The sequence below is a fragment of the Lepidothrix coronata genome, unplaced genomic scaffold, assembly GCF_001604755.1.
Source record: "Lepidothrix coronata isolate B3197 unplaced genomic scaffold, Lepidothrix_coronata-1.0 Scaffold149, whole genome shotgun sequence".
In the NCBI taxonomy this organism is placed as follows: domain Eukaryota; kingdom Metazoa; phylum Chordata; class Aves; order Passeriformes; family Pipridae; genus Lepidothrix; species Lepidothrix coronata.
The window spans coordinates 1,082,125-1,109,177 of NW_016690329.1; the positions used below are offsets into that span (position 1 = coordinate 1,082,125).

General features: G+C 50.5%; 2 protein-coding genes and 1 long non-coding RNA gene across 9 annotated transcripts in view; 1 reads left to right on the forward strand and 2 right to left on the reverse strand.

Moving 5' to 3' along the window:
- Positions 1-233: 233 nt before the first annotated feature.
- Positions 234-4,837, reverse strand: LOC108504015. Its single transcript, XR_001876964.1, has 3 exons — positions 4,681-4,837; positions 2,914-3,030; positions 234-548 (listed from the first exon to the last, which is right to left on the reverse strand). It is a non-coding gene; the product is annotated as an uncharacterized LOC108504015 (long non-coding RNA).
- Positions 4,838-6,676: 1,839 nt separating this feature from the next.
- Positions 6,677-14,440, forward strand: RAB17 (RAB17, member RAS oncogene family). Of its 3 annotated transcripts, none has more exons than XM_017828569.1 (6): positions 6,677-6,867; positions 11,405-11,564; positions 12,560-12,711; positions 13,154-13,279; positions 13,463-13,556; positions 13,934-14,440. In XM_017828569.1, exons 2-6 carry the CDS (start codon positions 11,408-11,410, stop codon positions 14,044-14,046), a joined length of 642 nt encoding a protein of 213 aa, XP_017684058.1. In that variant the 5' UTR covers positions 6,677-6,867; positions 11,405-11,407; the 3' UTR covers positions 14,047-14,440. The 3 variants fall into 3 exon arrangements, with proteins under 3 accessions (XP_017684058.1, XP_017684059.1, XP_017684060.1); XM_017828570.1 differs by lacking the exon at positions 6,677-6,867 and adding an exon at positions 9,514-10,587; XM_017828571.1 differs by lacking the exon at positions 6,677-6,867 and having other exon boundaries at positions 11,420-11,568.
- A 4,224-nt stretch (positions 14,441-18,664) lies between these two features.
- The window catches only part of MLPH (melanophilin), a 28,461-nt gene continuing 20,072 nt past the window's right edge, over positions 18,665-27,053 (reverse strand). For 2 of the 5 annotated variants that reach the window (XM_017828547.1, XM_017828544.1), the window contains 7 exons: positions 25,486-25,680; positions 23,440-23,595; positions 23,240-23,332; positions 22,965-23,030; positions 22,760-22,817; positions 21,089-21,186; positions 18,665-20,691 (listed from right to left, as the gene is read on the reverse strand). In XM_017828547.1, the coding sequence (XP_017684036.1) occupies positions 20,665-20,691; positions 21,089-21,186; positions 22,760-22,817; positions 22,965-23,030; positions 23,240-23,332; positions 23,440-23,595; positions 25,486-25,680 (693 nt within the window). In that variant the 3' untranslated portion in view covers positions 18,665-20,664. The remainder of the gene's footprint in view (positions 20,692-21,088; positions 21,187-22,759; positions 22,818-22,964; positions 23,031-23,239; positions 23,333-23,439; positions 23,596-25,485; positions 25,681-27,053) is intronic. The other 3 variants (XM_017828549.1, XM_017828548.1, XM_017828546.1) reach the window with 2 other exon arrangements.

The window sequence follows — 27,053 nt, forward strand, 5'->3', positions numbered from 1 at the left end:
AACTGTCTCACAAACACAGAGATGAAATGCTTCTGAGGGAGATTACTGAGCTGGGAGCAACTTTGGGTTGTCAGGGAGCTTCTCTATAGCCCTTTCCTTGGAAAGGTATTGCCTACATCCATTTTTAGCCTGGTTTCCTAAGGGAACATGTGTGATCACTCTGTGTGCGTGCACCAGTCCCAGACTAACAGCTTAAGCCAGCTGGCCAGTTGCCACCAAGCTTTTTTGGAGAGGTCAAGGTCCATTCCAAACGTGATATCCCCACTGGCAAAAGAAGCAGCACATGGAGCTCCTGGTAGACACCAGACCCTGCACGTGGAAGAGAGTGCTTAAGTGCTTTAATCATGTAAAATGCTGCAAAACCTGCACCTTGTTAGATAACGATGTGTCTCATTTCACAGAACCATTTCCTTCTTTTCCATACCCCTCGGGAGCCAGCTCTCCCTTTGAAGTCAGGTGCCCAACCCAGAGCCAAAGGTGTCTGCATCACAGCTCCTCTGGCAAGGTGGGCTGGACTCGTGGAGGGGGATCCTTCTGGCCAAGGTCCGCTGAGTAAAAGAGAACATGAAGTCTGAGATAACAAAATGTTTGATACAGACATTTTTATTCGAGGAAGTCACATTTGCCTTTCACAAAAGCTGCTCTTTACTTATTAGACATGTGGCAAGAACCTTAGCACATCCCTATTCCTCGAGGCTGTTTTATTGTGACCTGTCAAGTGTAATTTCAAAGGTGTAAGCAATCTCACCTGTCTCTTCAAATGGTAGCAGGCAATGCTGTAGGGAAACCTTTCTTGTGGTTCACACTTGTATTCTTTATGTAATTTAATGCCACTATACTTCAAATGTTTATTGTAGTCAGTAGTTATTTTCCCTCCTCAGTCTTTAACACATGCTAATGTTCACCACCACTTATCATCTGGGAGCTATTAATATTAAGCTTGTTTAATGTTTCCAGGCCAATCTCTGGAGTGTTTTAGTGATGTTAATAATTAATATAGGAAGCCTAGCATGTTAGAAGCCTGAAGCAGTTCAGGGCAGGCTCACAGTTTCAAGCCACAGTGTAAATGATTCGTTCATCATTACAACTGCACTAATCCTGAAAATATTTCCTGAATCTTCATCAGTGTAACAGTGAGGACCCCAATCCTTTTTTCATTAGCAAAGGCACAACCCTTCCTTCTCTCAAAACTGACAAAATGATCTTTTAATGCTCCATGGCAGTGGTGACAAACCTTGCCTATCTGATCACTATTGGGCTACTCTGGGTCTTCAGAAGTTCATCTTGCACCAGCTGATGACAGTACTGCACACACAGAAAAGGAGAAACAGCAAAGATCAGGACACTTAGAAAAAGCATTTCCATTCCAAGCCAGGCCTCTGTGATTTAACTCCTTACCCATGTTTTCTGTGAGAACCATCACGCAAACAAGGGATTGCACATTTTACAGCACAGTATGGCAAATAGTTTTGAGAACATCACTTGTGGCCTCTGAATGGGTCGATTATTTTGAATTTATTTTGTTTACCATGGTTTCAGATGTTCCTTTTTGAAACAAACAGGCTTTTAGAAACAGAAGAGCCTCAGGTTATTTCTGAGGCTGCTGACAAATGCCAGGCTGGCTTGCTTAGCAAGAGGCAGCGTGCCCACCTGTCCTGGAGCTGGCCAGGGGCTCCTCAGACCAACACACAGCATTTTGGAGCCCTGCTCAAAGGAACACAGTGAGAAGAGCTGCTCTGCAGGAGCTGATCAGACCACAGGCGGACTCTGATCAGAGAGGTCAGTTATAGCAACACCAACTAAACCAAAATAGTTCCATCCCAAAAGCAAGGCCTGCTATATATACTCACACACAAAGGACTGTGTGTGGTGGTTCCTGTTGAAGCTGATGGTGCAGAGGCAAGTTGTCTGTCCTATGGCTGGTCCAGGAGCCAAAATCATTTAGGCAAGGTCACAACAAAAGCCACATTTCTATGACCATTGATTCTGGTCTCTACATACCCGTTGCCAGCTGTCTAAATCTGGCCATTGGGGCCTCTGGTGGTCTAGTGGTTAGGGTGCAGGACTCTCACTGCCAGCTCCCCGGGCAGATGGAGCTCGTCAGCCCTGTGAGGCAATCCATCTAAGAGAAGGTCACTCTAAGCAAACCTACGTCCTGAGACTCTCACTGCCACTGTCCAAGCTTGCTCGGCCCTGGCAGATGAACCTCAGGATTAAAGGGTGGGCTCAGTTCAGCACACGCTGTGTCTCACCTAAAAAATCCACTGCGCAGGCTCGAAGGGTTAATGACCTTTCCCAAATCTTCGCTCGCGAAGACTGGCCATTTAAATCTGGCCATAACCTCAGCTCTGTCCAGCCAGAGCTCACAACAGACACAGTGTTGGCTTTGCAACAGCATCAAGACCACGGCTGATGCTCTCAGAATGCCTGGCAATGCAGAGGCAGCCCATCAGAACCTATATAGAGAGCAGTTTGCAGCAGTGGGGGCTTTACATCAGGTCTGCAGTGGCCTGTGGCCACTGTAGGCTTTCAGCACAGCCCAGAGCCCTAAAGCCACCAGACCATGGCACAGGACAACAGCAGGATTCAGGTGCTATCAAGTACACACTCCACACTTTCCAAAATGCCTGCTCACACACACACACGCACTACAGATAATTTGCTTCTGAAAAAACAAATGAGGATTTCCACCTAGTGAGCTATGAGAGTGATATCTAGTGAGCTCATACTGCTTTAACCCTGCTGCAGTGGCTTCAATCTGTGCAGGTGAAACTTTAAAGCAGCTCTAGCAAACCCCAGCTCTGTGGTTTAAGCCAGAAAACTTTCACAAAGCCCTTCCAAGGTAAGTAACATATTTTTTTTTTTGCTACTCCATGTCCCCCAGCAACAGGAAGAGAAAATAAAAAACCCAACCTGAAAAGCTGCTTGTGCTTTTGGACATGGTCTTCAGAAAGCGAGAGGCAAGGCAGGCAACAGCGTTCACTGTGTGATCCAGGCAGCTGAAACACACTCAGGTACCTGTGCCTGTTTCTGGTCAGAGCAAACAAATTCAGGAGTGAGGTCACAGCCACCTGTCCCTGCGTGAAACAGTGCAGCAGTGCTGCGATGTGAGCAGAAAACAAGAGCCTGGAGGTACCCAAGCAAGCAGCACAAACAGTGCTCAGCTGAGCAGGGCTGCCAAGACCACAGCGTACCCTTGAAGCAGACTAAATAGGAAATGAGAGTGTTCCAGATAAAAACTGATCCATCAGGAACAATTTCATGGTATTCAGAGATCTCAGGGGACCAAAAATGCTAAAGCTGAGGCTAATTTCTGAGCAATACAAGGTCTAAGCACTGCTCCAGCAGTGTGAGAGTCTTGATGGAGACCAGACCTCCCGTGCTGGCCTGCCTGCACAGGGCACACCAGGGAGCACATATAAACTGTGAAGATGAGCCAAGGAGAGTGGGAGAAACAAGTCAGAGAAGAAAAAAATAAATCTTCCCACAGGTAGACAAGCGGCAAAGCTGAGGTTTCAGTCTCTGTTTTCATCTTGGGGTACTGCCCTCATTACCAGACCCTATTGCCTTTTCCACCCAACTGCTCTTCCTTAAGCAAGGGATGATTTACAGTGCTCATGTGGATACTTCCTCACAGCAGGCACAGTCAGGAAGAACCAACTGCTATACAACCACTGGAAAAGAACCCTCTAGGAACTCCCAAACTGCTCCATAAAGATCTGTGTCCTTGTGCATCCTTTTACTCAGAGAAAGGGAGAAGGAGAGGCATCCTGCCCCAAGTTATACAGCAGGCAGAGCCAGAAATACAAAATTATTGGAATTATTCTTGCATGTTTAATCTAGGAGTTTTATTTTGACCTGCTCTGACATTCCTGTGCACCACTGACATGCCAGTCTTTCCTTCACAGTTAAAAATCAAAGAAAAAGGCTGAGGTGGAGCAGTGGAGGGATGCCTGGATGCCTGCAAAGAGGTTACAGGTGCTCAAATGGTGCATTGCTGGGCTGGTGCATACCACTCCTGCAGCCAGACCTGTCCTGTAAATTCTCGTGATGTAATTACATCAGGCAAGCATAACGTGAAATGCAATCCCTAGACCCCGGAAAAACAACCAGTGTCCAGTTTTTACCGGTAAAATTTATTTCAGGTGAGGAACCCTTCGCTGCAAAAGCACAGCTGAACAAGGTGCACACCTGGCTTTGTGCAGGACTCTGCAGGTGCTCTACCCATCCAGTTTTGATGCAGACACAGTCCCTATTTGCAAAGTACACCACACTGAAGGAGGTCTGACTCTGAGCATTCAGGACAGCAAGATATTCACATGCTGAAGAAGCAGGCAAGCAGACAGAGATGTTACACAAAAAAACTTCTGGCTTTCTGACACCACAACAGTGTTTATTGCAAAGGTTCAGCTCCTGGTTGTTTGGAGAACAGGGCCCATCCAAAGAGAAGCGGTCTGTCCAGATGCACTTCTGGCAGGAGACCTCAGTCCGTTATCTCCTCTCACCCTCACTCACTGGTGTCTGTTTGGCTGCCCAGTTTTGAAATAAGGCTGGGGAGCAGCATCCTCCTTGTCTTAAATGGTAGATGAGCTGTGCCCTCTAGTGGGGTCTGACACACCAGGAGCTGGAGAAGAGCTTTCCAGGGGAAGATGACACAGCCCACACAAGGGACACACTCACCTGGACTCGGGAGGACTCCAAGGCATTTACACCAGCCAGGCCATAGCACTTTGTTCCCACCATCTTCTTTTGTAAAAGCCCTTCACAAAGATCCTGAGATCAGCTCAGTTGGTTAGATCATGCTGCCAATAACACCAAGGTCATGGTTTTGATCCCTGCGTGGGCTATTCACTTAAGAGTTGGACTTGTGGGTCCCTTCCAACTCAGAATATTCTGTGAAAGGCATCTGAGATGTGTCACGTGCTCAGGCAGAGGAGACTGCTATGAAAATAACAGAGCACGAGATGAGTGCTTATTGCAGCAGCACAAACTGGTAATCAAGTTTCTCTTAGCACCAACAAAGCAGTCCTTTCATAAGGCTTCAAAGCCTTCCAGCCTTTTTTTTTTACAAAAAATTAGATGCTTAATTTAGGTGCATGATGTTACCATAGCTTAGGTCCAAACCAGTGGTAAAAGGGAACAGACTGCCTTTTAGCATCACTCATTGCTGTGGGCAAAGATTCTTCCTGCAGCAATCCCAGCCTAAGGGGTCCATGCCCCCAGCCCTTCCAAAGTCCTGAAACACCTTCCTACCCATGTACTGTGCCAGGGAAACTGTGCACAGGGTTAAAGACTTGCATCAAAGAACTGACTGATGCAAAGCCCTGGAAAAAAAATAAGGCTTTAAGTCAGCTCATGTGGGAAACAAGTTATGGGAAAGGGAAGGGGGGGCATTAAACTGCTTTGGGGCTGAAAAAATTATATGAGCCTCAGACAGTTTGGGTTTTCATAGGGTTTTTAGGAATCATCCTCAAAGGATCCCCAGATTCTGTTCTAGCCTCAGCAGAGCTGATGGGAAGGACCTGGGAAGGTAAACACTTTCCTTCCCTCTGGCAAGAGGGTAAAATCTGCTCTCAGGCTTGAGTATATCCACCTCAAGTTTTGCTGTGACAGTGTAAATCCGTGCACACATTCCCAAATGAAGGGAAATGCTCCAATTTTGCTTGCAGACCAAAACCTCTCATGGTGATTCCACATGAGCTCCTGTATGAAATCTGTGCAACTCTCAGGCATCTGTACATGGCTTTTTACCGTAGAAATGAGAAGCAATTGAGCCACAGTGCTCAGGCCTTGGAAGTCACAAGACATGCTTCTCATTTCAAAACTCGGCTGATATTATTTTTAAGCTTTCTTGTAGGACTTCTGCTTTTCACCCTGCTCCCTATAACTATTAGGACTAGATTTTGTGAAGTCTGTTTTACTCTCAGACATCTTACTTGAAGGAAAGATACTGCCTATGATGATGAGTGACAGAAATACAGAACTATCTTAATTTAGATATTTAATTATCATATCTTGCCATTTTCACTCCAGACCCGTTATCCCAATGCATTAACATGCTATGATTTCTCTCTCAAGATATTGAAGATTTAACAAGAGTAGCCTTTTTCAAAACACTAAGCCCCAGCTGCCTGGGGTAAGTAGCTATTATCTTAATTGACAGGCAGTAAAATGCTCAGTTTTTGCTCACTTTGCACCTCCCAAGCTCAACAGCCAAAGCATTCTGCAAGACAAGCGGGTGTGTCTTCTCACACACAGTAAATCAGCCATGCTCCTGAAAACAATTCTACTTTGCAATCCCAAACCTAAGTTACCTGAGCCCGTACCTGGCACGAGAACAAAGCCAGGTCTAATGTGTGTCAGCAGAAATTGCTGTATTATAAAAACCCAGGGAAGGACAGATCCCTGGTACGCCACGTCTCCGGCTGTGGTGGAGTCCAAGGTGCTTTTCCTCCCCATTCCCCTGATAACTAGGCTGGCCTTGGACCCTATGGTATGGGGAAAAACACACTCACCCATTCATCCATGTGTCTGTCCATCCACCCACCCACTGCCAGACCCCAGCGTGGGAAGTGGGGAGGGAAGGAGGTGGGGAGGGAGGGAGTGCAGGGGGCATGGCCACCGGCTCCGCTCCCTGTGACGGCAGCCCCGTGTTCTCGTCTTGCCTGGCTCTCAGACCTTAGACCTGGCGTCAGGTCTAAGGTTCGCTGATCTCCGGTCGCCTCTCACCTTTGACACCACTCCCGGCTGGTTTCGCTTTCACCTGCCCCTGGCACCAAGAGGCTCGAACAGACGGATGGGGCCATCATCCCACCGCACCTGACACCACAGACTGGAACCCTGGCAGGAGAGCAAGGCTTCGGGAAGGTAAAGGCATCCTCTGCTGGGGGATTCTCTGTGAGGCAGGCCCCAGACCCAACCCACCGTCTCCAAGGTGTCTTTCCCAGACAAGCGCCGGGACTCTCATCCTCCCACTAGGAAGCAGCCCCACACCCAAGGCGCGAAGGTGCAGCCAGCACAAAGGGTGGCACAGTCCTCAGTGAGTCTCTGCCCAAGAGAAGAGGTTTTGGGAAGACTTAGGAAGCCCTCTGCCCTACCCTCATCCTCTCAGGAAGCCGAAGAGCTACTGCAAAGGTCTTAGCAGAGTGCTCGGTGTGTCCCACAGCCCAGGCAGTCTCCATTTATTGCTGCCGTATTTCCCGGCACAGTTAATGGTCCTTATTCTCTTCCCCTTAGCTCTGGGGAGAGCTGATTGCCCTGAGAAATCAGCACTGTGTAAATCTAACAGTGTTTACACCTTAAGTCTTTGCAGTTGGGATTTTTGTATCCCCTGGTAACCTTGGCTTAAGTGAACTTTCCAAGTGACCATGCTCCCACATCAGCACTGCCAGAGCTTTAGCAGCTAGGAGAAGGCTCCCAAAAGCAGAGGAGTGCTTTAAGTTGAACACTAGAAGTTAACTGGGGACGTAGGTGCATGATAACTATCTCGTGTGGGGGAAAAAATTAAGTATCTAAGTGTGAAAGAACCTAAAGTATCACGACCAAAAATTGCAGGGTTAGATACTCCAGACTTACACAGTTAAGCATTGAAGTCCTGTGTTTTTTCCAAGGAGCTCATTAACTGTGGTTCTGGTTCACTGCTGCACCACTGCAGAAACTCAGCAAATGTCTTTAATGGTTTTAGGACTTTCTTAGAGCTTGTGATTTAGAAAAGCTTAGACATCAATTAGACATCATTACACTTAAACAACATTAATTTCCCAGGAAGTTAAACAGTCTTAAATGAGACTTCTCGGTAACTTCATCTTCAAAAGGTATGCATTACTTTTCCTTTTTTTTTTTTTTTACTTCTTTCCTTTGGAAATAAAAGGCTTATCCCCTCACAGTTAATATACCAGGACCCTCCACCCCAGGTTAAAAATGCTGCAGAGATACTAATTTACAAAGTGGCGACAGCCAAGCCCTTGCTGTCACATTCTAGCACACACTGTCACCTCATGTTTCTCTCTTTATTACTAGTCTTTATGCTGATAAATGACAAGTTTGAAAGGATACTCCTTAGATAAAATCCACTTTCCTGCTAATGCTAAACAACTTGGTCACCCTCATAAACATATTCATCAGATCCCTTCTTGGAAATGGGTGGTTCAAGTGCAATATTGCTGATCTGGCACTGCTGCTGCCGTAGCTGGCAAAGAGATCACCTTTAACTCGATTTACAGTGGGCTCCATAGGGACACAGCTGATTAATGCTGGTCAGAGCTGGCCCAAGGGAAGGAGAGAGGAGACAATGAGACAGGGGAATGGGGGTGTCTGGCTGAGAACACAATTTCCTGGGTGCAGCAATGTTTAATCCTCTGTCAGGAAGTGAGAAATGATCTGTGTCGTGGCCATTTGGCTACTTACCTTCAAGGTAAGTGTGAGATCAAGCAATCTTGCCCTGAATATCTGCTTCTAGACACAGCTGTCACAAAATATTAAGCTGTATCTGGAGGCTAAATCCACCAGCAGGATTTTTACAGTCGATTGAAGATAAATTGGTTTAACTCTGACTATACTGAATCCAAGCAGGTTCAGCTTTCTCTGCCCCTCAGCATGGCCTCTAGGCACAAGGACAGGACTTACAACACCTCAGCTGTTCCCCAAGCTGCTCCCCAAATTGCTGACTTATTCTTTACCAGGATCAAAACAAAAAGCCACAAAATCCAGCAACTAAGCAGTACCAGTTCAGGTTACACCTCAACCTTTGAAAGCCTGTGTGGAAAAATTTGCTAAAGCCGTTTTACACCAAAGCGTTGGTGACTCCTTCAGAGTTTTGAGTTTGTAATAAGATCACCCGAATTTATTCTAGTTATGCTGACAGAAACTTTCTAGCATGCACATGCACTCTGCTGGGGTTTAACTTACAGATATGCACAGGAAAGTTTTTGTCAGTATTTCTCCTGGATCTGCTCAGGGAAGTCAGCAAAGTTTCCACATGAACAGCAAGCCTGTGTTTCCTCAGCAGCACAGACACTGGCTGGAAGGACAGGGATGATGTTTGCTGTGACATCCACACCTGGAGCAGGGACTGGTGACCCTGCCAGAACAGCATCCTGGAATTTGTGGAGCTGACTGTAACCCTAAGCCAAGTCTTACTGATGGTCTCTTCCTCGAAGCATAGAGCAGCTACAGAAGGGTGACTGTGAACCACATGATATCTGGATGCTCTTCCTGTAGTCCTTTAGCCAGAAAGTGCAGGTTTTCACTCTGTACACTCTTTTTCCAACAAAAAAAAAAAAAAAAAAAAAAAAAAGAAAAAAACCAAAACCAAGAAAAAAACAAACAAAAAGGACAAAACCACCATCATTTTCCCCTGTTCTTCACTGAATTAGAAAGAATAAAGCCATGTGTTTTTCTTCCTTGCCATTCTCCTTGAGTGGAAAGGGAGACACTCTCTGGGGAAGAAGTTGTTTAAAATGAACTTTGGCAAAACTCATTGCAGTAAATCTCAGGTGAGTTTTGTTCCAGCATCAACTCAACCTTATGACGTTGAACAGAGAGCAGCAAAGGGAAATGATAAGAAACTGAGTTTAGTATAGATAATCTTGGGTGGTTTTCAAGCAGCTTCTTGCTTCCTTAGAGAGTTTTATGGCTTATCACCGACAGTAACTGCCCAGAATGGATGACAGTCTTATTTCCAGCCTATAAAGAGGCAAGTGTATGTGATCAATACCACAAGGAGCACATTTATGCTGTGCTGCAGATTTTATCTTTTTCCTGTTTAAATAATATTACCCACTCCTGACTAGCTGTTCTGCACAAACTACAATCCTGCTCTTCATCACAGGGGCTGTATGAGCTGGGGAAGGTGGTGTTACCTGTGTTCTTTAAGGGAATTAAAGCCCATTTAACTGAGCAGGAAAGCTGTTTGGATCTAAAGATACAGACCCGAGTTCAGCCAACCAAGGACAGCCTTTCTTAAGGACAGCCTTAATGAAGAATTAAAGGTCTGGAGCTTGCCAGATTGCAGGGGAAGGACAGGCAAAATAAAGGAGAACGTGGGATGAGCAGCTTGCAAGAACAAGAGGCTTTTGTCAGAGAGGGGTGTTGCAGAGACCTTCCCAGGCCAGGAACTACATTGCTAGTGCTGCTGTTAGGTGTCTTCATAAAGGTACTTCTTGCTCAACAGCAATGTTTCACATACCAGATTCCTGATCCCCAGGTAGAAATATTGCTAAATCTTCATTATAAGTCTTGCAGGTCCTGGTCTTGCTCTCTGGCTGACCAGGGCTTTCTTCCACATGGAAGAAAGCACCCCATTCCAGCAGTGCTCATCCTGGCATCCTGTTCAGTTCAACACCCCATGAGCCTTCATCTTCAGGCTCTGCATGAACTTCCTTCTCTCATTTATAACTGTTCACATGAGTATTTTTGGAGGAGGAGCTCTGTAAGGAGGAACCAAGGCAAACCAAGACAGTGTTATTTGCTGCCCTGTGCTGGCAGTTCCCACCAAGAGCAGGGCACTGTCGCTTCCTTGACCTCAAGGCTGGGAGGAGGAGACACGTGCCACCCAGGAGGGCTCCCACCGACCATCCTCTCCCCAGGGTATGGCCAAAACTCTGCAGCAGCTTTCTCGGAGTCAGGTTTGAGATAACCACTGTTATTCTGGTCTGTGTTCCCCCACCATCCCTGGGCACAGTGGAGCTCCATCCGGAGTGGGGCGGAGTCACACTCTGTGCTGACACAGTCATGAGGTGTGAGACTTCATGGGCTTGGTCTGTCTGGGGGTTCTTTACCACGGTGCAAGAGCATGTGCCATCTGCTTTGTGTGCTGCTGTCCTCAGGGGTGCTTGAGCCAGGTCCTCTTGCTCCTGCTTTTTCAAGCAACTTGCTGACTCAAAGCAGGGCTACCACAAAGCCCATCAGATCCTGAGGTGCCGAGTCATTCCCTGGGCAGTGTCCTTAGCAAGCTGGTAGCAGCATCACCTCCATGCCTGAGCTGGGCTTTCGTGGTATAACTTATAACCAGCACCCACAATAAATGTAGAACATCAGCCTAAACTCTTCAGCAGCACTGTGGTGAGAAAGGTGTGCTCGAGAGCAAGGCACAGCCATGAGTGATGTCCCTCTGCCATTAACTTCCCCCAGCATGTCCTCTTAAAGGAGACACACCAAATTTAGTCTCCTTGTCTACATCCAAGAAGGCTTCTTGCATCAATTGTTCCTTCCTAAAGATCTCCACCTTCTGGTCATAACTGACAGTGGCAGATGCTTTGATAGATTTGATTCAGGATATTAATGACTTTCTTCCAGCTTATTTTGAGGTTAAACCCCACCTGTCCCCCTGGCACCAGTCAGGACCTGATGCAGGAAGCTGGGATCAGTTGCAGATGTACACTGAACAGAGTTGGTTTCATTGCAGGCCATGGCACAGGAAACAACACCAGGCACCTCCCTGGAGGGGAGTCATCCCACCTACACATACAAGGTGGTTTTGCTGGGCAGCATGTCGGTGGGGAAGTCAAGCCTGGCCTACCGATACGTGAAAAATGACTTCAGGGAGTTCCTGCCAACCGTGGGCTGTGAGTGAGTGGCTTCAATTGCTTGATGGCTCTGGACAAGAGACCAGGCCTGATGCACTTCCTTGAAGCAGGGTGGGATGGAGAAGAACTGGTTGGTACATCTCACAGTAGCACAGACCCATTTCTGAATGTGATACAGACTTGCCCAAGAGCCAGACCATCCCCTTCACATCTCTGCAGACCATTTGCTCAGCACCAGGCTGTAAGCAGAGCCACATCCATATCACACAAGTATGGCTTGGTGCTGCTTTTTAGAGGCAGATGAGCAGCAAAATGAGTGAAACCTGGAATTCAAACTGCACAGCCCATCTACTCTTTGCACACTCGGTCCTGTGCTGCCCTCCCAGCTATTTAAGACACTCCAGGAGGGTCTCATAGAATGGTTTGCATTGGAGGGCACCTTAAAGATAATCTAGTTTCAATCTCCCCTGCCTAGGTCCTACAGCATCTAGACATTACAGATGTTCCTTTTACACGATGTACCTGGCTTTTGCCTAAGAAGGCACAGCAGGCACAGAGGCTGCAGTCCCACCTGTATCTGCAGAGCTGGTGGAGGAGACCAAAGTGCCATGGAACTTCTCCTCATCCCTCTGCCGTGGCTGTGGCTGGTCTACAGGCAGCCATCTGCTCCCTGGGAACAGGAATGGAGGCTCACCCTCCAGTGTGAGCCTTTTCAGTGGATATTCCTATTCAGAGCTCTCACAGGTCTGACCCACCAGCAAGGTGGTGGTGCCTCTCTGTCTGGGGTCTGTTCTGCAAAGCTCAGAACTATCTGGCATCAAACCTGGTGTCCACCCAAGTCTGCTGTCAGGAAGGGCCCCCAGCCTTGCAGCACATCATCCCATCAACGGTACCAGTGATCACGAGAAACCCACCCCAACTTTGCGCATTAGAACATTGTTACCAACCCTCGGGATGGGTTTGACCTCACAGCAGCAGACTTAAGGTGTCTCCTGTTACTGCAAGTGAACATGTACCCTGCATCTTGCTTGCAGGCTCCTTCTTCACATACACACACAACCTGGAGTCAGCCACCGTCAAGTTTGAGATCTGGGACACGGCAGGCCAGGAGAAGTACCAAAGTGTCTGCCACCTCTACTACCGGAATGCCCACGCTGCTCTCCTTGTTTATGACATTGCTAAGAAGGTAAGGCAGGGGATGCTCGTTCCATCCATGCTAGAAAATTATGCCATGCCATGCCATGCCATGCCGCAGCACACTGGTGGGACAGAGATGTCCAGATGATGGTGTTTGTCCTTTGCAGACCAGAAAGCAGTACATGAGCACCACCTGAGAAGGTGAACATTCCACCTGGGACTTGTCAGGGGCTGTCCCTGCCCATGCAGGACCATGCCACTACCCTGGGATGATTTCTGCTGCCACGCAGAAAGGGTGCATCCCATCCAAGGTGGATTTATCCCTGAAGGTGTTTGAGGGCTGGTGACCTGTTTTTCTGAGAGAGGGCCATCATTACTTCCCCACCACACTTCTTCCACCTTTGGTTTGGTGCCACCCATCCAGCTTTGTCTGAGACAAAGGGATTAAATCAAAACCAGATCACTGAGCAGTTTTGTCTCCATTTCTCCAGGAAACACTCAAGAAGGCAAAGCTGTGGCTGGAGGAGCTGGAGAAGAAATTCCTTCCTGATGAAATTGTCATTGCTTTGGTGGGCAACAAAACAGACCTTGCTGCTGAGCGAGAGGTCACCACTGAGGTGAGTGCCTGTGGTTCCCTCATCACCCCCTCACCAGCAAGCACTGGGATATGTCCAAGGAAAGCTAAGAGTTTAAAAGGTTTTCAGACACCTCCAAAATCTCTGTACAATTATTGACCCACCATAGCCAAAAAAGCAGCCCCAGAAGAGGCTGGGGTAATAACTCTGTTTGTCTCCGCTTAGGAGGGGGCAGAGTTTGCACGGACAAATGGCCTCCTGTTCATGGAGACATCTGCAAAATCCAACCATCAAGTAAATGATATCTTCATGGCCATAGGTGAGTCATGTGATGGGTCTAGGTGAGAGCAGAAGCAGGTGAACCACGGCCCCAAGCCCCTGCAAAGCTGATCCCCCTCACTGCTCCTGCTTGCCACTGAGATCTTCTTCCCAGCCAATCCAGCCTGTGCCACCCCTTAAGGCAGAAGGATGGACAGATCCATCCCAGGATACTCCAGTATCAGAGATGGCTTTCAGGCCTTCTCCCAAAGCCACAATTTTATTTGGCTTTAGTATCCAATCTGGGTGTAATGGTGTCCCCAGCTTAGCTGTTTGGGGAACTGTGAGATGGTCCCCTGGGGTGGGATGGTGTGGCCATTGCACCCCACACTACCAGCAGGGGAAAAGAGCCCTTTCTTGCCTTATGTTTCCTCCTAGTCCAAGAGCTCCTACGTCGGGAAAAAGAGAAGGCATCTGCCCCATCCCCACACGAGAGATCAACAATTGACCTGAAGGAGGGCACGCCAAAGAGGAGGTGCTGCTGGCTCTGAGGACATGCAACTCTGGACCTCAGCCATGACTGGATGAAGTCTCCACGAGGAGCAGTAGGGACTCAGAAGTGCAGAAGCAGCTCAGCCTGACCACCCTCCCCCTCAAAGCGGGTTCAGAGCCCACCCTGGGTGCACAGGGCCTCTTCAACCCTCTAGCACTGTCTTCATCCAAGAGCTAAAGCACAGGGTTTTCTTCCACCAAGCTTCCACTTCCAGAGAAGAGCACAACCTGCTAGCAACACTACCACCAACCCTGACTGGTGACATCCCCCCACCCCAGCTGCACATCACCTCCTCCATCTCCCTTTCCATCTGAAAAGGGAGGGTTTAGCTTTCCAGAGCAAAGCAGGTGCTTTCTGGGGACTTCACACTCAGGCTGCAAATAAAGAGAATAGTGCCCTGAAGGTGGTTATTTTTTTCCCTGTCCTGGATGTCAGCCTGCAGGTGGGGAAGCCTAGAGGTGGCAGGGACCAGAGCCAGTGCTCCCTCACCCCATCTAACCCCTAGTGGGTCACAGCCCATCCTTGGGAGAAATCACAGATTTATTGCCAACATAACAGCCAGAATGGGGCCAAAACAAACAAGTGGTGTCCCAGAACCCCGTGCCTTCCAGGGCCTCCCCTTTGCATATTATGAGTTAGATGTGGGAATGCACCTTGGCTGGAAAAGGATTAAAAACCACCTGTGCTCTCTCCAAAGGCAGCAGCACTCACCTTGTCTGCAGGGCAGTAACCTCTGAGTTTTTGGGGCATGGCCTGAGAGCAATGCCAGGCAGCAAACACCCTTAAAGACCTTCCCCATGCAGGGGAGGTTATCTTACCCCTGATGACCAACCATCCCAGCACCCCACACCAGCCAGGACACTCACCTGTGGTGCTTCCCCAGGGCTGAGCCATCCCGGAGCAGGACAAGAGCCTGTCCTCCAAAAAAAGGCTGATTTGCTCTCTCCTCTTGCCTAAATCCCCTTTGTTAGGGCAGCTGGGAGACATTAGGTGCTAATTGCCACTCCTGTACCCCATCTGCTCCCTCCCCTTTCCAAAATTAACCCTTCCCTCCCCAAACCACACTAGACCCTCAGTGCTGGGCCATGATGAGACCAGCAAATTTTGGGGTCACACTCTCCACCCTGCACCCCCCACGTCCCCCTCATGCTGCGTTTTGGAACAGAGAGGCTGGGACACAGGGATGAGAGGAGAAGGGGTTTTATTGTCAGCTTCAGTTCAAGGGTTCCGCTCCTCCCGGGGAGGGTGGGGGGCTGCACAGGCTCGCTGCCGGCCCCCCATGGGGTGGGTGCCCTCGCCCAGGGCTTGCCGCCTCCCAAACCGCCCCACCGGCCTGATCCCGCGTCCCGTGTACCAGGAGGGGTCGATGTCAGGATCTGCAAGGGAAAAGCCGAGGAACCATCAGGGGGTGATGGGGGAGAGGACAGGGCGTTTCACCCATGGGTGGGGGGATGATAACGCAAGGGGAGCAGGAAAGGGGGAAGAGAGGGATAAAAGCTCTTGCAAAGGCTGTTTCAAAGCAAACCTTTGCTTCTGCGTCATTACACCCCCTCCTCGCCCCCAAAAATGCGGCTGAGTCTGGGGATGCAGAGGGGGCTGGAAGCAGGGTGTTAACTGGGGGGACTCCCTTACTCATGTTCTCCTTACTCCTGATTTCCATGGAGCGCTGGAGGATGCGGCCGTAGGTGACGGGCAGGGTCAGGCAGGCGACCAGCAGGCACAGGAGGCAGGTGGCCCCCAGCTTCATCCCCAGCACTTTCTGGCCGCAGTGGCTCGGCCCCGAAGTCTCCTGGCCCCCGGCACTTCACGCCACAAAGACGGTGGCCACCGATGCGGCTGCGGGAGGGAAGGGATTTGGCTGTTGATGTGTGTCCCTATCACAGTATCCCTGGTCAAGCAGCGATGCAAAGCGCTCGGGAGAACTGGATCAGAACCTGGGGGTTTTGGTGGGGCTGATACCTTTTGGGAAAGTATCCCCTCCAAACATGAGTTGTGCAAACCTGATGTTCATTAAAACAGGTTTTGGTCCTAGCCTAGTGCCTTAGGTCAGGCCTGACATAGTTCATCGTTTCTCCTCTGGGATCCCCGGTGCAGCACTGGATCCCACAGCCTGGGCGATGGGGAGAGGAGCCACCACCAAAGTGCAGGGCTGGCTGCACCAATCAAAGGCTGCAGAGCCTCAAATGAGGTTTGCTGCTGGATGCTGGGGGATGCATGAATGGACCACGGTCACCTCTGCACCCTGGGCACCCACCCCCGGACCCGGCTGCCGAAATGGAAACCCGGGAACACCCTGTAAGCTGCTCCAGGGCACTGAGGGGATGAGCAGGAGCGTGCACGGCTGAGCAATGGGTTTGCTTTCTGCCAGGGCGAGGGGGGCAGAAGGCGGGAGAGCTGGGTGAGGCAGGACACGGCGCGGGTGTGGCGGCAGCTTTAATTCCAAGGACTTTTGCAAAGGAAAAGTTTGCAGCGTGCTGAGCAGGAGGCAGATTGGGCTCCTGCGAGTTGAGGTTTGCTGCGGCCACCAAATTTTTGGAACCCCCCCCCGCCCGGTCGGACAGACGCAAGGACAGACACACGGGGAGGCAAAGCAGGGCTCAAAAGCATCATGAGAGGGAGAGAAAAGCGTGGCTCCCGTCGCCGGGGCTGCACTTACCGTGGCGTGGCGAGGCGAGGTGCCCGGCTGCCGTCCCGCTGAGCCAAGTGGCTGCTGTCTGAGCCGGAGTCCCCTCCGGTCGCTGTTTTTATGGCCGGTTTCGTGCTGATGTCAGAGGCGAGTCCTGACAGGGACCGAGCCGGGGCATCTCCCCTCCCCGCTGTCCCCTCTCATCAAATCAGCACAGGGATTTTCATGACTCAGAAGGGACCAGCATTTTATCTTCCGCTGGCTGAGGAAGATAGTTTGGGAATATGTTAATCCCTGTCCTCGACCCAGGGTTATTTTGGACAAGGGGAAGTTTTCTGGTCCATCACCCCCCCAGCGCCCACTGCGGGGAGGGGGAGGATCTGTGGTTCACGCTGCCCTGAAAGCTGAGTTACCAGTGCAACTCCACCACAGGATTCACACTGGGTACCTTTCTCCATCACTTTCCCTCCCCCAGAAAAGCTGCTTTAAGGAAACCAGAACATTAAATGCAGAGAAGAGGGGAAGGCAACTTGCTGGGGCACTCGGGTTGTCAGAAGTGGGTTTGTCCTCGTGGCATGAGGGCTTCAAATCCCCTGCTTTCCCTTCCTTCTCCCCCCCCCCCCTTTTTTAATGGATTTAAAAGATTTCTGACTATGTTTGTTCTGCTGGAAGTGACACTGAAGGAGCCATCTCGTGTCCTGAGCACAGAGGGTTTAGTTGGTATCCCCAGGCAAAACTGGGACCAGAGACATCCTGAAACAGGGACATATTTCTGTTGGCAGGATGGTGAAGACACTGTCACTAGTGGGGTGAGGGCAGGGGGCAGGTCTCTGTCTGCCACCTCCCCGTGGAGCTGGCATTGCCCTGGGACAGGTCTCCATCTCATATGGTTGTCAGCTCCAATGCCTGAGCACAGCAGTGTTGGGGACAGGTGACAGGAGCAGCAAGGGACACAGGGTGATTGCCACAGAGGTGTTGCAAAGGCAGGAAAAGGGGTAAAGAGATATATAAACCCCCCATGTTTCAGCCATGGAAACCCACACCCTGGGCTCAGCAGGTCTCTCTACCCCAGGGTTGCTGCTATTATTTAATACAGATTTAAAGCAACTCCTCAAAGTGGGCGTGTGTTTCTTGTGGCTTCAGCTGCCAGACTTGATTCGGGGTGTCCATGCAAGTTGGAGCAGTGCATTTATTTCAGGATCAGCCTCTCCTTACCCCCACCCTGTGCATCCCCTTTGCCCACCTGGCTTCACCACTGGGTACCACTAACCCACAGTCTTCATACCTGTGGCTCTGTGACCAGTATCTGACTATTCATATTGCCACCCTGATCAGAACCATCTGCCTCTGTTCTGCTTCAGTGCTGCTGATTCAATTCCTGTCTGCTTCAACTGGCTAGTTTTAAAGCAAGGACTGCACAGATTGGTTAAAGGAAAGGATGGACATGGACCTGCTGGAGTGAGTCCAGAGGAGGCCACAAATATGCTCCAAGGGCTGGAGCCCCTCTGCTCTGGAGACAGGCTGGGAGAGCTGGGAGTGTTCAGCCAGGAAAAGAGAAGGCTCTGGGGAGACCGGAGAGGCCCTTCCAGTGCCTAAAGGGGCTCCAGGAGAGCTGGAGAGGGACTTTGGACAAGGGCCTGGAGTGACAGGACAAGAGGGAATGGCTTCCCACTGCCAGAGGGCAGGGTTAGATGGGATATTGAGAAGGAATTCTTCCCTGTAAGGGTGGTGAGGCCCTGGCACAGGTTACTCAGAGAAACTGTGGCTGCCCCATCCCTGGAAGTGTTCCAGGCCAGGTTGGACGGGGCTTGGAGCAACTTGGGCTAGTGGAAGGTGTCCCTGCCCATGGCAGGGGCATGGAATGAGATGAGTTTTAAGATCCCTTCCAACCCAAACCCTTCTATGATTCTATGGAAAGAGAGAGGAACCTTTGCTTGAGTGAGCTAAAAGAACAAACACAGGAAAATGGGTGGATGGTTCTGGACACAAAATTGGCTTTATTGCATGATTTAGTACACATATATAAAATCTCTAGATAGAAAGATGGGTCAGAAAACCAGCAGAGAACAATGTGGATGACTACAGCCTGAACGATGCCTTAGTTTGCACTGCTGAAGCTCACCATGAGGATTTCTTTACAGGGTCAAGCATGGAAGGACTTGAGTTATGGCTAAAACCAGACACAGCAAGAGATGGAGTTGGGGCAAAGGCTGAGCCCTGACACCAGAAGGCTGGGTGCAAACCCCCCAAGTCTTGGTGGAGCTCCCTTCTGCCAGCAAGGAGCTGACATCCCAGCACCAAGGCCAGCGGAGCAGCAAGAAATGTACCCATTAATGCCACGGTGTCTGGGAAAGTTTCTGCCACAGCAGAGATTTGCACTTACCCTTTTGAGTGTCAGGACAGAAGGATTTAATTTTAAATTAAGAAACTGGTTTTGTTTCCATCTGGGAAGCCCAGACTATGGACTTACAAGACTGCTCTGGGATGACCACAGGACCAATTTCTAGGCAGTTAGCAGTTTCTAGACAAAGCCAACGTTTGTGTTACTTGCATGATAATTCATCCTACTGCTCATAATTAAAGTGGTTTTAGCTCAGATGCACAGGAATTGCCTAAAGGGTCCAGCCTGAGTGGCCATTGATGGGAATCTGTCAGCGTTGGTCTGACATTCGCCCTCTGGCTGCGAGTGATCCTCTCCCCATCATCCACTGTGGAAGGAGAGAGGCAGGGAAGGAAGGATGGAGGTGGGGGCTATACTGGATAGGGACCAGCAGGTACCAAGCAAAAAAACTCTTCCAAAGTGACCTGTAAGAGAAACCAACCCTCTTCCCATCCCAATAACCTGGGCATGGAGATGGGGCCAGGCACTGATCCACGGGGGTTAATGGATGTGGGGAATTAAATATTGGAGGAAAACAAACATCTTGGAGCATCTGGGAGGGTGTTACCAATGCCACTGTCACCTGGCAGGAGCCCAGGGCCACTGCAGCCCCCAAAGGTCATCACAGCTCCTCCAAAGGATGGGGTGGTCCTAACAGATTCTACAATGCCATCATCAGGGACAGGGGACATGCTCATCCACAGAGTGCATCTTGGCATGGGCTGACCCCTCTGCGGAGCAGAGAAGTACCTACACTCTGCTTGCTGGAGTTCTTCTATATATCTTGCTGATATAACCTCACACGGAGAGGAGGGATCTTTGAGAGCTGGAAAAGCAAACCAATACCCAGCAAGCTCTCCGTCATTTCTTCCACCTTCCTTGCCAACGCCTCCTGCAAGCCTCGCCTCACTCACGTCCCCAGATGGTCACACTCACTTCAGGCACGGCGGCGAGAAGCCTCAGTGGGTGTTTGCATGGCTTGGTGCAAAGATCTGTTGGCCAAGTGCTCACTGGGAGGGAACCAGCACTGCTCTCAACCTCCTTTGCTGCTCAGGGAAGGGAAGCAATGCTTCCAGGGACATGGCAGGGAGCTGGGACCAGCACCACGATGCGAATCCCAGCACTGGGATTCCTGGGTCCCTGCTCTACCTGGGGTACCCCAGGGGCATCCTCCACCCCACTGTCAGTTCCTGTCCCTGCTCACCACCAGCCTGGAAAAGAGCAGGGACAGGCACTGACAGCTTTTACCAAGTGAGGGCTGTGCCACTGCTCCTGGTCCCTGTGCTGAATGCCACGCTGACATCCAGCTCCCTCCTCATGTCCCTTTGGTTGACCCGGTACCCAAGAGCCTCCCAAAGCCAAGGTCTCATGCCTGCATCCTCCCAGGGAAGCCCCTGGCCACGTGAATCCACCCCAGTGCCTTGCTCCTCTCCCCAACAGCTCCTAGTGAGACCTCCTGCCCATGGCCTTTGGCTTCATTTCTGTCCAGGGTTTCAGGGAGAGAAGGGCATAGGAGAAGGAGGAGAAAGTTGCAGGGAAGGCGGTGAGAGGCTTTGCGCTGAGGTCTTGTATCATCACTGAAATGCGGTAGCAGGAAGGTTCCCCTCTCCTCAGGACAGGTGGGTCATCACAGGCTTCTGCAAGGCACAAGGAGAAACCTCAGCTCACCACTCACTGTGCCCATGCCCTGAGCCACCCCAGGTGACAAGGACAGTGTGCTCCTTGTCCCCTCTAGCTGCCACTGCATGGAGCGAGGACCTGCCCCATCCCATGGACCATGCAGGCAGCAGGAATTCGAAGATGTACATCTTTTTTGGTCCCCCCACACTGGGGCTCATGACATCCCAGACCTCAGGGGGTGATGCCCAGGTGTGCCTGCCCACCAGTCAGCATGGTGAGACCAATGCTGGGAGCTGGGCGCTCCACCGGCTTGAGGAGAGTGTGGGGAGGGACAGGTCCCTCTGTGAAAGCCCAGGGAGGCAGGTCTCACATGGGATCCAGGCCAGCAGCCCTTCTGGGTGGCTGGGACCGTACCGCAAAGAGCCTCTCCACTCTCCTGTTCTTCCCGTTGGGGTTTCTCTGCGTCAGGGAACCACGGTAAACAGAGTTGCGGTCAAAGGAATCATCAAAACCTGTAGAGAACAAAGAGAGATGGGGAGAAGCTCCTCATCCTCATCCATCTCACCAGAGGTTTCAGTTACCCACCAAGTCATTTGGGGTTTACTAATCCCCTGCTGACTGTGGGTTTGGATGCATCATGGCACTTCCCTCTCCAGGAAGGTAATGGGAAGCCCTTTGATAACAAGGAGACAAGAGTTGCTGCTACTCAGGTTCCCAGAGCACTGTGTGAGCTGGGTCAGCCTACCAGCAGTCAGGACCTCTGCTCTGGAAAGCTCTGCCTGCCTGCGAGGAGCTCTCACACCACCCAAGCCTATGACACTCTCTTGACCTACTAAGTCATCTCCTCTCCTCTCTGTGACCAGGTTCCACCAGCTGCACCTTTTTAGGCCCAACTTTTCAAGTCATTGACTTGCAGGGAGGACAGTCAGGAGACCAAGTCACCCCATCACCCAGCCCAGGCAGAGGGGATTAAGTTCGCCTGGTGACGTCTGTCCCAATTGCACATCCCTCCATCTCCTCACAGGGCTGACGTGTCCCACGGGCTGCCTTTATCTGCCTGTCCTTTGCAGGAAGGAGAGCAGATGACTCCTGAGCATGAGGACAAGGAACCTTTCCACCTACCAGCCTCAGCTTAGGAAACAGCACTGTTAATTGTGTGAATGGGGGAAATGCTATTTCACCTCTGCATTAAATGATCTTTTCCCCCTTCCCTCCCTTCATCTTCCATTATCTGGAAGGAGAGCTGCTCTTTCTGTCTTTAAGCTTGTGAGTGTGATAAGAGAGAAATAGGAAAGTAATTTCCTAATCAGTCTCACTGATATTGGTCAGGATGAAACATTTCCAGTGATTGCCCCCCTACCACACAAGCTGCTGTGCCAAGTTTCAGGTCACAGTCTACTTTGAAGCTGCTGTTTGTCATAACTGGGCCCTGGAGGGCCTCTTGCCCCCCACCAGAGACCAGTGGCTGAGGCAGTTGGGCAACAGGGTTGAGATTTATAGTCATAGAATGGTTTGGGTTGAAAGGAACCTGAAAGCCCATCTTGTTCCACCCGCCTGCCATTGGCAGGGATACCTTCCTCCAGCTAGACCAGGTTGCTACAAGCCCTTTCCAACCTGGCCTGGAACACTTCCAGGGGTGGGGCATACCGTCCAGGGAAGGATACGTTCTCCAGGATGGCCAAGCAAGGAAGAAATTGCTGTCAGAAGCAATGATAGGCTTAGGCGAGGCTTTGAGATCTAACAGCCCACAGGATGCCAGAGATGAAGTAACGCAGATGTCTCCCTGAACTCGGGTGGCCAGAGCCCAGGCTGCAGAGACAGCCCTGGTTCTTGGAGGACTGACCCACCTTAGCCTGACCTCTGCTTTCCTGTCACTATCCCTGATCCTGCCAACTGCTGTCCCCTTTCCACGTTATCCATCACAGGTTTCCCCTGTGGCTGTCTGACTGGGAGGACGTGAGCACAGGGAAGGGGACCCCCATTGCAGACACACAGCTGGATGCAGAGAGAGGACCAAGCATCCCCCAGAGCCCAGTCCATCACCCACAGGTCCCCATCTCCCACAGGCAGAGCCATGCTCCTTACCTGTGATTTCCAGCGGACTGTTGAACCTCCTCCTGAACCTCTGCAGTCCGGGCATTGCCTGCAAGGGAAGGGGAGCAGCCTGCTGTGGGAAAGAGGATGGAAGGGCAGAGGTCCCCACTGAGGCAACTGCTTTGAAAGCAGCAGTTGTCTCCAGGCTTAAAGCTGTGCCACATGCAAAGCCAGCACTGACTAAACACATACTCACTTTAATGTCATCCAAAGACTCCCCTGGACTGCTGCTGGCAGGACTGGGAGAGTGGAGGCAGGCAGCCTGCAGGCAGAGGAAGGGCAGAGGTTTCTTTGGGGATGCAAGAGGAAGCAGACAGCTCAGTCTGCAGAGCCCCGGGCAGCAGGAAGAGAGCTGGGCACAGCTCAGCAAGCCAGGCAGCCCTTGGCAGCACCCAGAGGCAGCAGCAACAGCCTGGGGGAGCATGTACATCTCAGGGCTGGGACCTCATACCCACCATCCTCCATGCTCACCTGCCCACTTGACTTCTTCTTTGCCTTTTCCACCGACTTCACCGTCAGCCCCGCCGCAGACAGAGCCGCAATTCGGGATTCGATGTCTGATATCTTTAGAGGGAGGAAGAAAAACATACAGATGGTGGCTGGAGGATCCACCACTGGCTTTGTTTGCCATCAGTGGCCGGGCAAAGCACCTCTCAGAGCTAAGCCCTCACCTCGCTCTCTGCCTGCTGCACCTGAGCAGCAGCTGAGGCCACTTTGTCCTCCAGCTCTGACAGCTCTGAGTCAGTAGTGCCGCTGTGCTGAGCCCCTTCCTCAAGCTCCTTCAGGGTCTTCTCAAGCCTGTAGGTCTTTCCAGCAGTCAGGTACACCTGAAATACAGGAAGAAGAAAACCTACATTGCAGAATCAACCTCCCTAGAGTTCTCCTCTCCTGGTGTGACTGCAGCCACAGATGCAACAGCTCCTGCCATTCTTATTTGACTGCCTTCTTGCCTTGCAGCACAGACAGTACCAGTCAGCTCTGACATGGCTTTTCATCTCATTTCCTCTCTTCCCCAGGCTTTTAGAGAGCAATTACCAATGGGGTGAAGTGGTAAAAGGCTCAACAGGAACACAGGAAGCACCAAAACTCAGTGACCTGCTTGAGGAGCAGCAGCATCTTTATGCCATGTGCTCAGAGGGAGGGCAGGTACCTGCAAACAAGCTCAGGCTGCCATGTCCTGTGATGGCAGAGAGCTGGGAAGGAGATAGACTGACTTTTCATATCTTCTCAGTCTATTTTAAGGGTGTCTGTGCTGCTGGGTTGCCTGGGGGCATGGTCAGCCTGCACTGTCCTCCCTTTGCTTCATAGAGAAGAAGGGTAAAAGGATCTATCCCAATAAACCCACTGCCACTTGCCTCCTTTTGGGCTGTTACAAGGACACAAGTCCAAGCAAAGCAGTTCAGGAAACACTAATATGTCAGTATGCGATCACATAAGGTGATCAGATGGGTTTTGGTCACTGTTCTGCTGACTGGTCCCAATATGTCACTATTGCTAATGCAATTCCTGCTCCTCCAGCCCTATCTGCTTTACCCGGACTGGACATTATGCAAAACTGCCTGGCAGGAGTCCTCTACATGCACTGAAGTACCAAGCATCCACCCAAATCACAGCAGCATATGTCCCAGAGGTCCCACCCACCCCAGTGCAAACCCTAAAGCCATATACCACTCAACCTGTGAGTCGTAGGGATTTGTTGTTGGCCCATCAGGCTCTCCCAGTGCCCTCCAAGGTAGGTGGCATGCCTTGGAGAGAAGAGAGTGGCCAGCCAGCTGTGACTCAGCCAGGATCCCCGAGGGAATGGCAGGATGACACACATCTCCCAGAGCCATTGTCTACCCATCCCTGTGCCAGCACTGACGGCAGCAGCACTAAGCCCAAAGTTCACATCCTGCCCAGCCCTATCCCCTCTCCCAGGAGCTGGGGAACCTCAAAACCTTCATGCATGCAACCCTCTTCCTCTGGGATGCTGTATTTGGCCAAAAACCATCCAGTTGTTGCAACTCCCTGCTTTTATTTGCAGGCTTTCCCCAGTGAGAGGTGAGCCACAGCCAATGTTATAAAACCCTGCTCCCCCATTGGAGGACATTTCCTACAGCAAAACCCGGCCACCCAGATGGAGATTCAACTCTTTGAACCATTTCTTTGGAGCTTGGTGCATGGCACTGTGGATGCAATCCATTTCCACAGGGAATCAATATATGTGGGTTTATAGCAGCTAAAAAAGCTGTCAGTGCTTCATAGTGTCACATGAACCTAGCAGGGGATTATGCTCTAGATGTAGCCTTGTCACCTGCATGAGTCCATCAGCCCCAGGGACAGACCAGCCTTAGCAAACAGGTAGGTCATGGTACCCTCAATGATGAAACACTGTGCTGGGAGGAACTGGAGAGAAATGGGATGCAAGTCTTGCTGGAGCACAGGACTGTTGAAGTCCAGCAAAGCAGTGCTGCTACAGCAAGCTGGGTACTGTGCTCACCTTTTTTCCCTGGCACTCACCCAGGGGAACCAGGAACCAAGGAAAGGGAAACCCACAAGACAAGAGCACCTGCTCTTGCTGTTGTATCACCATTGGACAAGACCAGACTCTTTAATCCCTCTGCTGACCATCCTTTTAGTGCTGACCTACCCACTAACCAGAAATCTGGGGGGAGATTCCTCTACACTCCCACCCCCTGATGCCCACTCTGCTCGCAGAAAGTTCTCTTGAACCTTACATTTTCCTCAAGCTCACGGTACACTTCGGCCACCTCTTTCCCATCTCCCAGGCTGGGAGGCTGCCCTGCGGGGAGGGCACAGCCGCCGTTGCACTGGCTCTCTCCGTGCAACGACTCCCACACCGCTTTCTCCGTGGCGTTTATGGCTCTCAGCACTTTGGCCGTGATTTCGCTCAAAGCCTGAGCCGACGACCTCTGCGAACGCCCAGCACAGCCAAAGCGGAGGGTGGGAGCGGGGAAAAAATAAGGAGGTTATTTTAATGTGGTGTACAAAACAGCACAGGTTGGGGGTGAAAGGGGCATCAGACCTTCAGGAGCTGTAGAAAGATGGAGAAGAGGTAATTAACGGGCTTACGCTGTTCCTGAAGGGCTCTCCACTGGAGACGGATGCGTGGCTAAAGCAGAGCTTTGATCTCAGCCCGTGCTTTCTGGAGGATGGCTCTGACAAAAGAAGTAATCTTGAAAGGCTTGGAAAAAACGGTTATCGAGGGATGTTTTGCTCGCTGGAAGCGGTGCCACCAGAGCTATCTGACACCATCTGGCCACCTGAAGGCCTCTTGGTTACTCAGCAGTTGAGATCTAATTGCAGCATATTGCTTTACACTTCAGCGGGTCCGAGCAGGGATGCAAATAACTCCTTGAGTTTGTGGCAAAAGAATAAAAACAACCAAACCTCATAAAATGATTGTATTGCCACACTGCCAGAACTTGAGACTAAAGTCCTCTCTTCCCTCCTCAAGGAGCACTGATGCCAATAATGCTCCTAAGTGCTGTTGGCTTGGTGAGGTGCTAAGCACATGTAAAAATGGGCTGAAGAAACTCATCATCTCTCTGTCTCAACTGATAATTCCCTAGAAACCAAGGAGATGGGGGTGATATATGTGCCAGTGACAAAACAGTTGTGTTTACAACTGCACCTTATTACCAGGCAAGCTGTCCTGCAGAGAACCAGCTAACTCAGTCCAGATGATATTTGTATAATTTTATGGTGTCTTCACGGTACAATGGAGTTTTTTCACATTTTCCATTAGGATTGTGTGCTTTCATCACAGCATTCTCCAGTTAGAAGATTTCCTCCTGACTGGAGGAGACTTAAACAAAAAACCCTCAAAACCCAAACCTGGCTCTGGTATAAGGAAAGTTGTTAAAAAACATCCACACCAACACAGCCTTTAATCAAGGCTGGTCCAGCTACATCACTGCAGACATTTCTAATTCAATACTCCCCCCTGTTTCATAGGTGGGTTTGGGTGCAAAGAAAGTAGAAAATCTGAAGGATCCAGGCTTCATTTATGAGAATCAAGAATCTTACACTGATACCATACAAACAACTGCCTGTTCAGGGTTTGAGCCTCTGTCTGCTGCACATCAGCAGCTCACACAGGAGTTAAGTTACCATTTATCTGCACTTAAATGGAAATGGTTATTAAGATGATGCACATCCTTCAATCTATGAGAAGTAGTTAAGTCTGGCTGCAATAATCATCTAAAAGCAGCCTTCAGGAAAAAGGAGGCAGTGAAGGATGCTGTCGGGTAAGGATGCAGCACATAGCTGATCCAGTGGCACA